Here is a 12,799-nt window from a genome sequence, read left to right on the forward strand (position 1 = left end):
CAATTCTTCGTTAAAAAAAGAATGTTGAGAAATCTTCAAAGCATATTTATTCATGACAAGTTAACATAGATATGTAGAATATTTGAGAAGTAATCATTGATCTATCCTAGCCAGGATCAAGCCAACCTATAAGTTGTAAATATGACGCGAACAGTGAATCATTAAATTCTTGTGAGAATTATAGGAAATAAAATTATAGTGAGCATTTGAAAACTTGAACTGTTGCTACATTCAAAAATTGATCCGACAAAAAATGAGTATAAAAAAGCCAAATTTTCTATTAAAAATCCTAATCATGTCAATATTTCAAGTTTAATTCATACCGAGTATTGACAAAATATTTATTGATTAGCTTCTGATGCTCGCTGACAACAGCTCTGACATATTTGGAGGGTTGAATACCATTCCATAATGTCATAATGACAAATCCGGCCAAAATAGCACCATTCCTTGTAGCACAGTTGTAGCTGGCATTCCCAGTTTGGTTGCGACGTCTGGGACGCAGAAGTTGCGACATTCGGCATTCGATTTCCCCCTTTATTCAGTCTTCCTGGCATTCGACAAACGATTACTCGCACTACTAACAGTAATGTTGGCACTATTATCAATTTCGACTACTTTGCGTGCGAGTAGCTGGAATTTTAGAGATGCACGGGCAAAATTTTGACGCATTGCTACTCTTATTTTGATGCCGCAACCGAACAACCGTGAAGCAAATATCAAAATTAAACAGAAAGGCATGATGCTTGTTGAGGTCGAAGGTGACATGACGTACTCTAGGTACGTAAGCTAACGTTTGGATTTCACATCTAAACTTTTGAAGTTTAAAAAAAAATTGAATGTCAGAATGTTACACAATCTCCGTATGATAATCGCTTAATGACACGCTAAAGATGGAAATTAGCAAACATCCTGCACACATTTAGAATTTTGTCAGAACGACTTTTTTTCGAGATTTGACAATATCTTAATTTCTTCTTAAAACCTTCAACTGTAAATGTCATGTCATTTGCTCGTTTGGATCGATACTGGCAAAAATGTGTTTTCCAAACAAACAGCTGTCGTCAATCTGGTTTTTTAACTCTAGCTGAAATGTTAATTTCAAGTCTGTGATCTTATAATCGCAAACAAACACTTATCAAGCACTTTCCCTACCAATCACTGAAAATATCGTTGTCTAATACAATTTTGTTAGATCTTCCGGATGAGCACCCCGCCAGGATCCTGTGATTGTTCGAAGAAAATTTACTCTTTGTTGGCATTTTGTTATCAGATACTTATGTGTCCTCCCCACGTGCATTTGGAATCAAACCACACCCCGAGGTATTTGAAAGTCAAAACACGGACTGAGGCATGAGCCTTGCGGGAGATCCATGTAACTAATTCTGAATGTTGCCAAATCGCCATGTGAAAAATACATGCATTTCTCTGATAAAAAGTTGTTCAAATAATAATTTATAACCGCTGGGAGTCCATGTTGGTGGAGCTTGTCTGAAAGAACATCAATGGAAACTGAATCAAATGCTCCTTTAATGTCTAAAAATACAGATGCTATTTGTTGCTTTTGAGCGAAGGCAATTTGGATGTCAGACGAAAGTAATGCAAGGCAATCATTCGTCCCTTTATTTCTACGGAAGCCAAACTGAGTATCTGACAACAAACCGTTCGTCTCGACCCAAGTGTCGAGACGTCGAAGAATAATTTTTTCGAACAATTGTCTGATGCAGGACAACATCGCAATGGGTATATATGAGTTGTGATTGCAGGCTGGTTTCCCCGGCTTTTGAATGGCGATAACTTTCACTAGCCTCCAGTCAGGTGGAACAATATTTTGCTCAAGAAACTTGTTGAACAATTCCAAAAAACGTCTTTTTGCAAGGTCGGGCATATTCTTTACCAAGTTGAATTTAATTCTGTCCAACCCAGGAGCGTTATTGTTGCATGACAAGAGTGCTATAGAAAGTTCCATCATTGAACAGGGGCTATCAATAGAACCATTATTTGAAGGAGACTTTCGAACAATGCTCTGCGTAGGAACAGAATCTGAACAGACTTTCCTCGCAAAATTAAATATCCATCGGTTCGAGTATTCCTCACTCTCATTTCCTACGTTACGATTCCTCATTCGTCTGGCCGTATTCCAAAGAGTGCTCATTGAGGTTTCTCTTGACAAACCTTCGAAACAATGCTTCCAATAATGGATTCAAATGAAAACTACTCTTTCTCGCATGGCTCTCTGTGTCACATTTGAAGCTCAAGTGAACTGCAAAAAAACTCAATATTAATTCATCCATCCAAAATTTTAAATTTTTCAACTTGGTGGGCAGTGGCAAGAATAATATATCCAAATTTATATTCTAATGTCCAGTATATTCAAATGTGGTTCAGCTTTCTTTTGCACTGTTATTTTTGCAAATGCACGACAACGCATTGCGCGGTCGCGTGCGCAAATTTAATGCACTTCCGGTCGGATATAGAACATCGAACGCACGAATTACCATAACCCATAACGTGCGAAATTTATTACTTTCTCGCGTCCGCGTTTGTCAAAACTATCGGACTAGAGCGCGATGTTGAGTGAAGCATAAGGGGGTCCACTTTGAAGATGACTCAAGAATTATGTGTTGATAGAACAATATTTTGCGGAACATGTCGTTTGATCCGTAAATCGAAATTTTTCAACTAGTTTTCAATGAGCTGTTTTTAAGCTTATGTGTTCTAGAATTTATTTTCTGATTACTTTTAAGTTATGTGGTTGTACATATTCAAAAAAAAAAACTTTTGTTCTTCGCAAATTGTTTGATAAAATCTTTTTGATACTAACAAAATAAAAACATTTTTGGAGCACCGTATCAACCCTCATACAGTGTACTGATGAAAGTCTTCTTCAGTTGAACACCCGTCTAAGTTATGATATTTTTTTTATTTATTTATTTCAAGTCACCGGTCACCGATATGCAAATGGTTTAATATTTTATAAAAGACCCCGAAGAGTCTATCGCTCAAAGTTCGCTAGGATCGCGTACGAATCGGTTGCATTTTTGGTGTTGTTATCACTGTTAGTTCATCCTAAAGTTGACCGGATCCATAAGTTCCCAGTCATGGTGATGCGTAGTTCTCCTTTGACCGGATGGAAGAATGTCAGTACCGGTTCGGACGCGGAAGCCCATCGGGTGTGTGTGTGATTTTCTTTTTGATCTAACACAGAATAAAGCATTAAGTGTTCCGTAACAATTCCGATCGATTCATTTCAGCCTCCTACAAGAATTGCAATTCAGGTTGCGCAGGGTTACATCTACGGTGTGCGGGAGAATCTACCGAATGGGGAAAACTACTTCTACTTCAAAGGTGTTCCGTACGCCAAACCACCGGTCGGGATTCTCCGGTTCATGTCACCGGTTCCCATCGAGAAATATCCCGTATCTTACTTGGATTGTACCACGGAACGAAGTAACTGCTTGGGCCTTGATGTGCTCAGTAAGGATATCACCGGGTCGGAAGATGGCTTGTATTTGAATATCTATACTCCGCGGATACCGAGAAAGGGTGAACAACAGATGGAAAAACTGCCGGTCATGGTGTTCATCCACGGTGGAGGCCTGATCGGAGGTCATGCCGACAGTTCCATGTATTTGCCCAGTTATTTGCTGCAGGAAGGGGTCGTTGTAGTCACGGTTAACTATCGGTTGGGAGTTCTTGGATTTCTATGTCTGCCACAGGCTGGTGTCGAGGGAAATGCTGGTCTTAAAGACCAGGTGAGTTCCGTTTTTTTTTTGGCATTGAAGCTTTAACGTTGCTCTAAATATTTCCATTTCAGAGATTGGCACTGCAGTGGGTTAATCAGAACATCGCTCAGTTTGGTGGAGACCCCAACAACGTTACGTTGTTTGGGGCAAGTTCGGGAGCCATTGCAGTAAACTTCCATTGTCTATCGAAATCTTCCAAAAAGTACTTCCACAAGGGAATCATGCAGAGCGGTTCGATCTACACGGAGTTCGGACATCAAGACGAACCGGAGGAAAAAGCACGTCATTTGGCACGACTTCTCGGGTACAACCCGTCTTCGGATGAGGAGGTTTATCAGATTCTGAAAAATGCTCCGGCACGGAAGATATTCGAGTTGCAACACAAAGTGATTAATAAGCGGGAGCTGCTGGTTGAGAAACTATTCCAGATACCATTTTTACCGGTGATCGAACGATCTTCGTCACCGGATGCAATCATCACCAAACACCCGACCGATATCATGAAGGAACTGGATGGCATGGAAATTCCCATCATCCTCGGATACAACGAACACGACGGAATGATGGTTCTCATGGATGCGATCAAGAATCTCAACAGTTACAACCTGGAACCGGAACGATTTATACCCAGGAATCTCAACATCGACTGTTACACTTCGGAGGCTCGCCAGCTGGGAAACGAAATCAAACAGTTCTACTTCAAGGACAAGCTCGTCTCGCGCGATACGCTGCTGCCGCTGACCAATCTTTTCACCGACAAGTACCTTCTGGCATACCGAATAACCTCGGAACTGTGGGCAAAGTATCAAACCAAAACGAAAATGTTCGGCTATCGTTTTTCGTTCGACGGTTTGTTGAACAAGGGCAAGACCGTCACGTCAATGACCAGTATGAAGGGGGCGTCTCACATCGACGAGGTGTACTATCTGTTCAGTTCGCCGATTTTGAAGACCGAAGTGCCCAAAACGAACAAAGCGTACGCCATGCGCCAGAAAATGGTACGCCTGTGGACTAACTTTGCCAAATACGGTGATCCGACACCGAGCGACAACGACGAAAGTTTGCCGTTCCGATGGGATCCGGTGGTCAACATTGCGGTGGACTGCACCGAACTGAGTCAGAACATCCTGGATCTTGGTGAGGAGATCAAAATGACGGAGATGCCGGAACGGAAGCGTATGGACTTTTGGACCGAACTGTTCCGCAAGTACAACGGACATGTGACGAATTCGAAAATTCCAACCGCACCGACCGGCAAGGCGGAAAAAGATTTGAATAATAATTTGTAAATAAGGGGCACGACTGTGCGAGCTAGATGGATTAATTTACATAATTAAACAGTTTATTTAGCATAAAATTGAATAAGGAATAAAGAGTGCAGTTTTTACTACCGACCGACCGTTACTCGGTTCAACACTCAAAGTTTGAGATCTGACTTTAAAACAACCAATCAGTTTGCTGACATCTGTGTTTAATTTTGCTATTGTCATTTATATTTTCATATAATTTTTCAACTATTTGATATCATGTTCAAAACTATTGTTTCTTTAAATTAAAAAAAAAAAGAATTTATTTAGTGTAGCTGATAATGTGAAATGTCATAACGTACAACTGTGTTGATCCGTTTTTTTAAACTCCCTATTTAATCTATAATCCAAAAGAAAAGTTGTCCTGTAAGGCGAATTCCCTACTGTGTAAGCTTCGATCGTGACGGAAAGGGATCATGTAGATTGCAGTCACCTACAAAAACCAGCGCAAGTATCGTGTGAATAAAACTACAAAAAAACCACGTTCATTGAATGGCCCTCCATACGTGAAAAAGGATAAAAAGACATCTCGACCCATGGACAATGGAACTTCTTATACTCAAGCTACAAGTAACTCCAGTACACTGAGGTGTCTTATTACGCGGGAAATACGTACCGCGTAAAAAAAACCGCACAAAAAACAACAGCGGAAATTCGATGATGTGTTTTTCACGTGAATATTCTTCGTGGTGTTTAGTTTTCATAAAATTATTTTAATTATCTAATTATTAAAATTTTTGAACTGCAAGACCATAACAGTTCGGCTGAAAAGTTCGTATCGTTTAATAGAAACACACATTTTTTTGCCAAAATTCGTTTTTATGATTCAACATAATTGCCATCAGAGGCGATACAGCGATTATAGCGATCTTCCAACTTTTCGATACCATTTTTGTAGTACGATTTGTCCTTTGCCTCAAAATAGGCCTCAGTTTCAGTGATTACCTCTTCATTGCTTCTAAATTTTCTACCAGCGAGCATTCTCTTGAGGTCTGAGAACATGAAAAAGTCACTGGGGGCCAAATCTGGAGAATACTGTGGATGAGGGAGCAATTCGAAGCCCAATTCGTTCAATTTCAGCATGGTTTTCATCGACTTGTGACACGGTGCATTGTCTTGATGAAACAAAACTTTTTTTTTGAGGCCGTTTTGTTTTTTTGAAATTTCGTCCTTCAAACGCTCTAATAACGCTATATAATAGTCACTGTTGATGGTTTTTCCCTTTTCAAGGTAGTCGATGAAAATTATACCATGCGAATCCCAAAATACAGACGCCATAACCTTACCGGCCGATTGTTGAGTCTTTCCACGCTTTGGGTTCGGTTCATCGCGTGCAGTCCACTCAGCTGACTGTCGATTGGACTCCAAAGTGAAGTGATGGAGCCATGTTTCGTCCATTGTTATATATCGACGGAAAAAATCGGTTTTATTTCGATACAACAGCTCCAAACACTGCCCAGAATCATCAATTCGTTGTTGTTGTTGATCGATTGTGAGCTCACGCGGCACCCATTTTGCACAAAGCTTTCTCATATCCAAATATTCGTGATTAATATGTCCAACACGTTCCTTTGATATCCTTAGGGTGTCAGCTATCTCGATCAACTTCACTTTACGGTCATTGAAAATCATTTTGTGGATTTTTTTTCACGTTTTCATCGGTAACAGCCTCTTTTGGACGTCCACTGCGTTCATCGTCTTCGGTGCTCATATGACCAGTACGAAATTTTGCAAACCACTTACGAATTGTTGCTTCGCCCGGTGCAGAGTCTGGATAACACTCATCAAGTCATTTTTTGGTATCGGCGGCACTTTTTTTCATCAAAAAGTAGTGTTTCATCAACACACGAAATTCCTTTTTTCCATTTTTTTCACAATAACAAAAGTAGCTTCACTCAAAATGCAATATCTCACAAACCAATAATCAGACAGCTGTCAAATTTATGCACGTATCTTTTGAAGGTTGGTGCTAACTGAAAATGGTATGGATTTAATTCTAGTGGCGCCCTCTCATAGAAACGATACGAACTTTTCAGCCAATCTGTTAAGTTTATTTTAATTTGAATTTTTGTTTACACCCAAACCTCCATTTACGAACACTTTTTTACGTTACCTCTTTTTACGTAATTTTTTTTACGATCCAAATTCCAAATAACGTAATCTTTTTTTACGAACCAACTTCGTAAAAAGAGGTTTTTGCATCCAATGAAAACAATTTCCGGCTCCATGGAAATTACTACAATATGGGTATTTTCGGAACGGTATTGATGAGTAGATGAAGGAGAACGATGTTTAAGGTGATTCGGAAATCCAAGACTTCTGGTTCATTGATATTGCTTGAAAATATTTACAATATGGGTATTTACAGGACTGGTTGGATGAGTGTATACTGGGAAATTATGGCCAAAATGGTGAGTTCAGTTGCATCGGTAGTCTTTGACGATCATTACTCTATGATTATATATCGTTTAAAAAGATGTTATGCTTCTGACAACGGTGTTTCCTGCTAATCATTATTGTTTGAATATTGTACTATATTTTCGAAATGACCATAACAAGTAGACGTCTGAACAGCTATAATAATTTCATATTGTGATAGTTATATTGTATGCTTTCAATATTTTATTGAACAACTGGAAGTTTCAATCTAATATTTGAAAGCAACCACAAACATTAAAATTTGATTTCAAATCAATGACCGTCATCTACTCATCAATCCCGTTCCGAAAATACCCATATTGGAAGGGTTTTTAAGGAATATCGATAAACCGAAAGTCGCCTTCTTGGATTTTGAACCGACTCCAAACATAATTTTCTTGCACACACTTATCACATCCGTTCCGAAAATGGCTATGTGATTGGGGGTTTCCACATTCATTACACAAAACTTTTTTTTGCGAACCAAATCACAAATAACGTAAACTTTTTTTACGAACTACCTCCATTTACGAACCCCCGTTTAGTTCGTAAATGGAGGTTTCGGTGTATTAAATTCGTTTTGGCCTTCTTTTAGTTTCTCTATTCCCGATACTTTCGGAAACGAAATTCAGAAATAGGTCAGTTAAATTCGCCTGTTAATCATTTGATAAGATTCGAAATTTTTGAAAATCAGCCATTTTAGAGAAATCGTAGTGCGTCCCAAAAAAACTTTTTGGGTATCTTCTGAAATCGAAAATCGAATACCAATAAAGCTGAAATAAGTTTATTTGATTATCGACTCTCAAAATCTGTGAATCCGATAAATTTATGTGAAATGTTTCCACTAATCACCTTGCATCTCCTGAACCGGAAGTCAGATCTGATTAAAAAACGAGCAGTTTTTAAGGGGGCCTTCAGAACTTTCATTTGAATATTAGATGGACGAGATCGGTTCAGTCATCTACGAGCAATATGAGTGACATCATTGTTATTTCATTACATACATTACATTACATGTAGTTCCGGATCCAGAAGTTGGATCCAAATGAAATTCAGATACATTAATTGAGGAGCATATGACTGTTCATATGAGTCTAAGTTTGTAGAAGTTAGTTAAGCCAACTTCGAGAAAAACTAATGAAATTATATTTCACACACGAATTTGCTTATTTCGACGAACTTCATCGAATGGTATAAGGGTGTAAGAAGTTGTGTTCTTCCAACAATTATAGTGCCAAGCAGTAAAAAATCAATATAAATATAAAAAAGTTTTGAATCTGAAAATGCTGCCATCTTTCTAATACATGTGTCATGTTCGAACGATTATGTTGCCAAAAACGAACCGTGCAAAAATCGAAACGTCATGAAAAAGGGCGCTGGGCATAGTCTTTTATGTGCTAATAAACAATTGCCTAAAACAGTATTGAAAATCGCGTTTCACTTTGCTCCGAAGCATCGCTTTATCATCAAGCGCGTAAAACTCCTACTAGTGAAGCGAGGAAAACTGAAAATTTTGACATAAAGCTTCGTATAACTCAAAAAGTAAACATCTGATCTCAAAACCATTCGATAGCGTTCAGTGTGACTGGGAGACCTTCCATTTGCAACAGGTTTGATCAAAATCGGTCCAGTCATCTCTGAGATTTCGACCTTTTTTGACAACACACACGGACACTTTCTCAGTTTGTCGATCTGAATCGATTGGTATTTGACACTTGAACGAATTATATACCTATTTTTAATGTGGAACACATTTTTGTTTTCTATATAGGAGAGCAAATTAGAAACTCAAGAAAAATACACGTAGAAATGTGGTCAGGTTTGGAACAATTACAGCTCAGTCAATTTTGTATCAATTATTAATATTATGTCACCATTTAATTGGAAATATTTCTAAGTTTTTATTTGATTGTATCAAGCCACGTATTTTTAATTGTATATCATTGAAATGTTGATTAATAGCTAACAGTGTCCTATTTTGTCTGCAAAAAATCTTCGGCATACCGGATTTCCCTGCCATAGTCGACGGTTTTGAAGAAGTAAGCGATATATCAAAGCATCGCTCTGATTGGTCAATCGATGCAAAAGCGAAGCTGTTGGAAGCACGCGAATCTATAAATATAAGCAAAATTATAGCTAACGTTTCAGTCCTACGAGTAGCATGCTAGAGGTAGCTTGTTGCTAGACAGCAAGATAAAAAGTGTCCTAAAACGATTTGAAGCTTTAATTGCTATGCTCTGATCTTGTGCCATGAAAGATTGGATGAAATCCCATGTTATGTCGTTTCGCCTGAGAAAATGACAACTACCCCAGGGTAAATTTTGAGTGCTTAATATTAATTTCTAATTTATATGAGATGAACTCGATTGATAATGAGAAAAAGTTTATCGCTTCAACCGAAATCGCAGAATGGTAGTAATGGCAGAGAAACGCTATAAAAATAACTGCTTGCATACAAAACTTGAACACAAGCTTGGCGAAGAGAAGCTTCAATATCGATATCCGTATCGCAAGTATGTACAAACATATAATTGCATACATTTCTGCTATTGATGTAATTTCGTCGGCAACAAAACAAATATAAATCACAATAAAAAAGAGTCTATATTCTGGGTTCGCGTGTTCGGTGTTGGTTCCTAATAAAGATCAATTTGAGTAGACTCTCGTGCATTTGCGGATTCAAAAATGTGACGATTAATTAAAAATGCCGATTATTAGATTTTTTTTTTGTTCCACATCAATGGCTCGAACAACCCCATGGGGCTGATACTTATATATAGTTTTTATATTTATAAAAAAGGCAAATTATATTTATAAAACAGGGTAAAATCTGCCTACGTGAAAGCAGACTTTCGGCAGCTTTCGGAACTCCTGTTTTCCACTGTTCATTGAAAGTTTGATATCCTAGAAGACATTAAAAATTAGAAAAAGTAATTTTTTTCCAAAAACAGTCATGATTTGGCAAGCAATTTGCTAATGTGGAAATCGAAACGCGACAACCACGACGACATTCGCGACAACCGGGATAATCAATGGGAGGCGTATCAAGAGGGGAAATCACCTGAAGACCTACAAGAAGCAGAAAATTTCGAAACAAAGTGTAGAACAGAATAAACGAGCAGCAACAAGGGCCCGGAAATTGTATTCGCGTCTTTTGCAGTGTCCGGATGCATGCGTTTTGATGGACAACGAGACCTATGTAAAGGAGGACTCAAAAACCCTTTCAGGTCCACATTACTTTACTGTCGTTGTTGGGAAGGATGTGAGCGATGCGGACAAGTCGATTCAAGTGGAGAAATTCGATCTAAAGGTACTGGTATTGCAAGCAATATGTTTCTGTGGTTTGAAGTCAACAATTTTTTACACTGCCGGAACTATAAATGCAGAAATCTATCGATCTGAGTGTCTCCAGAAGCGATTGCTGTCTTTATATGAGAAGCGTAGTAGACCTCCACGGTTTTGGCCGGATTTAGCGTCGGCTCACTATGCCAAACCACTCTCGATTGGCTCGCAAAAAAGGGTATAAATTTCGTTGAGAAAAATATCAATCCACCAAATTGCCCTCAGCTTCGACCCATCGAACGTTACTGGGCAATCGTGAAGAGGGTCTTAAAGAAGACTGGCACGGCAGCTGGGAACATGCAGGAGTTCAAAAAAAATTTGGGCTCAAGCGTTAAAAAATGCGATGCAACACTTGTCCGTAACTTGATAAAGAGCGTTTGATCAAAAGTTCGAAAATTCGTGAAGGAATAACTTAAATTTCATCCGGTTTTCATTATGCTCAAGTTTAACCTCGTACAATCAGAGATCAATTTTTAGTTTGAAAAAAATATCGTTTTTATCATAATTTGAAAGAAAAACTTGTGGATAGCTTATTTTTGATACACTCCTTAAACTTCTCGTTCTCAAAGGTCACTGCACCAATTTTCATATACTGAAACTTAAATGAAAGATTTCGTTGTCGCAAATTTTACTATGAAATGAATCTGACTTCTTCATCAAGAGTAAAGAGATAAAATGTGCGAAAGAATGGGAAAAAGTGCACTTAACGTTCTCCTTCAGCGCTGAATCAATTTTTGCAAACTTTTATTGGAATGTATGGTCTAATGATCATATATTTTAAACTTATCCGGAGTCGACTTCTGGTTCCGGAGTAACGAGGTAAAATTCTTAATATGGAAAAAGGTGGACTCGATTTCCTCGGAAACTGCTGGAACAGTTTTCGCATACCTAGATTAAAATGAAACGTCTTCCGTTTCCGAAACCTGCTGTTTAATATGATCAGTATCTAACGGAAAAATCAGATTGAAAAATGACATGTAAATTTAATTATATAATAAAAATTGCAAAAATGTTACCGCAGAAACGGGACTCGAACTCTTTCTATTCATGTGTTTTCATATACACGGTCGTTTAATTGGTAGAACAATCTACCCGGTTACGGGTTCGACTCCCTTCGCTGCGGTAACAATTTTGCGGTTTACATTACAGAATTACATTCACATGTCAATTTTCCAATCTGTTTTCCCTGTTAGATACTGATCATATTTAAAACTAGCTTAAGACGGTTCTGCGTCTTAACTAAAACTAAAACACAAATAGCTTCTTCTGAATTTTATTCAGATCCAACTTTCGGTTCCGGTCTGACGGAGTAAATTGTGCAAAAGAATGTAAAAAGTGCACTCGGCTCTTTAGACTTTAGGTCTTATGGTTACATGGTCTGCCGTGAAATTTCATCCAGAACCGAGTTCCAGTTCCAGAAATATAAGGCTGAGAGTGCTAACAAATTAAACCCGTTATTCAAGGTGACGGTTGAAAGACCATACAAACTCTACGGCGTAATGCTAAAAACCGTTGATGTATAGATCTTATCAGTTGATGGCCAAACTAATCGACTTTGGCTATACCGGTCCTCGGTTCGGTTCCGAAAGTATCGGAAATTATGGTCCAAAACCCTGAAAAAAATGAAACTCATCTTGATATGTCCGGAATAGTTGAACTGTTTTTCACAAGCTTGGGTTTTTATGGCTTCATAGGTGACTACTAATTTTTATCTAGATCGGACTTTCGGATCCAGAATTCTGAGCCGGTTATGTGATTCAACGGTGCTTCGAAAAACGATGTTTTTTGAAACATGTCATGTTTGTCAAAATACTTGTATACTTCTTGATCAGGATAGATCTGGGCTGACATTATGCATCTCGAATCGAGTTGCTCGAAACGATTATTTTTGAAATCGATTCGACTGAACTCGCTTTCGACCTCGTGATCGAGATCCTAACAATGTGGTACTAGATTTCGACTGACGCTGCTCGAACTGTCATAACC

At 38.4% G+C, this 12,799-nt stretch overlaps 1 protein-coding gene across 1 annotated transcript; it reads left to right on the forward strand.

The window, feature by feature from the left end:
- Positions 1–3,020: 3,020 nt before the first annotated feature.
- Positions 3,021–5,303, forward strand: LOC131438118 (esterase B1-like). The gene is made up of 3 exons (XM_058607931.1): positions 3,021–3,173; positions 3,255–3,755; positions 3,818–5,303. The coding sequence occupies exons 1-3, from the start codon at positions 3,102–3,104 to the stop codon at positions 5,033–5,035; spliced, it is 1,791 nt and encodes a 596-aa protein (XP_058463914.1). The 5' UTR covers positions 3,021–3,101; the 3' UTR covers positions 5,036–5,303.
- Positions 5,304–12,799: the final 7,496 nt, after the last annotated feature.

Source organism: Malaya genurostris, chromosome 3 (assembly GCF_030247185.1).
Source record: "Malaya genurostris strain Urasoe2022 chromosome 3, Malgen_1.1, whole genome shotgun sequence".
NCBI lineage: Eukaryota > Metazoa > Arthropoda > Insecta > Diptera > Culicidae > Malaya > Malaya genurostris.

What these genes read in the sequence shown, in the direction of transcription:
- LOC131438118 (XM_058607931.1), top strand. Translation starts at nt 3,102, where the DNA reads ATGGTGATGCGTAGTTCTCCTTTGACCGGATGGAAGAATGTCAGTACC. An exon ending in CGGACGCGGAAGCCCATCGG is followed by an intron (nt 3,174 to 3,254) that starts GTGTGTGTGTGA and finishes GATTCATTTCAG; the next exon opens with CCTCCTACAAGAATTGCAAT. An exon ending in ATGCTGGTCTTAAAGACCAG is followed by an intron (nt 3,756 to 3,817) that starts GTGAGTTCCGTT and finishes TTTCCATTTCAG; the next exon opens with AGATTGGCACTGCAGTGGGT.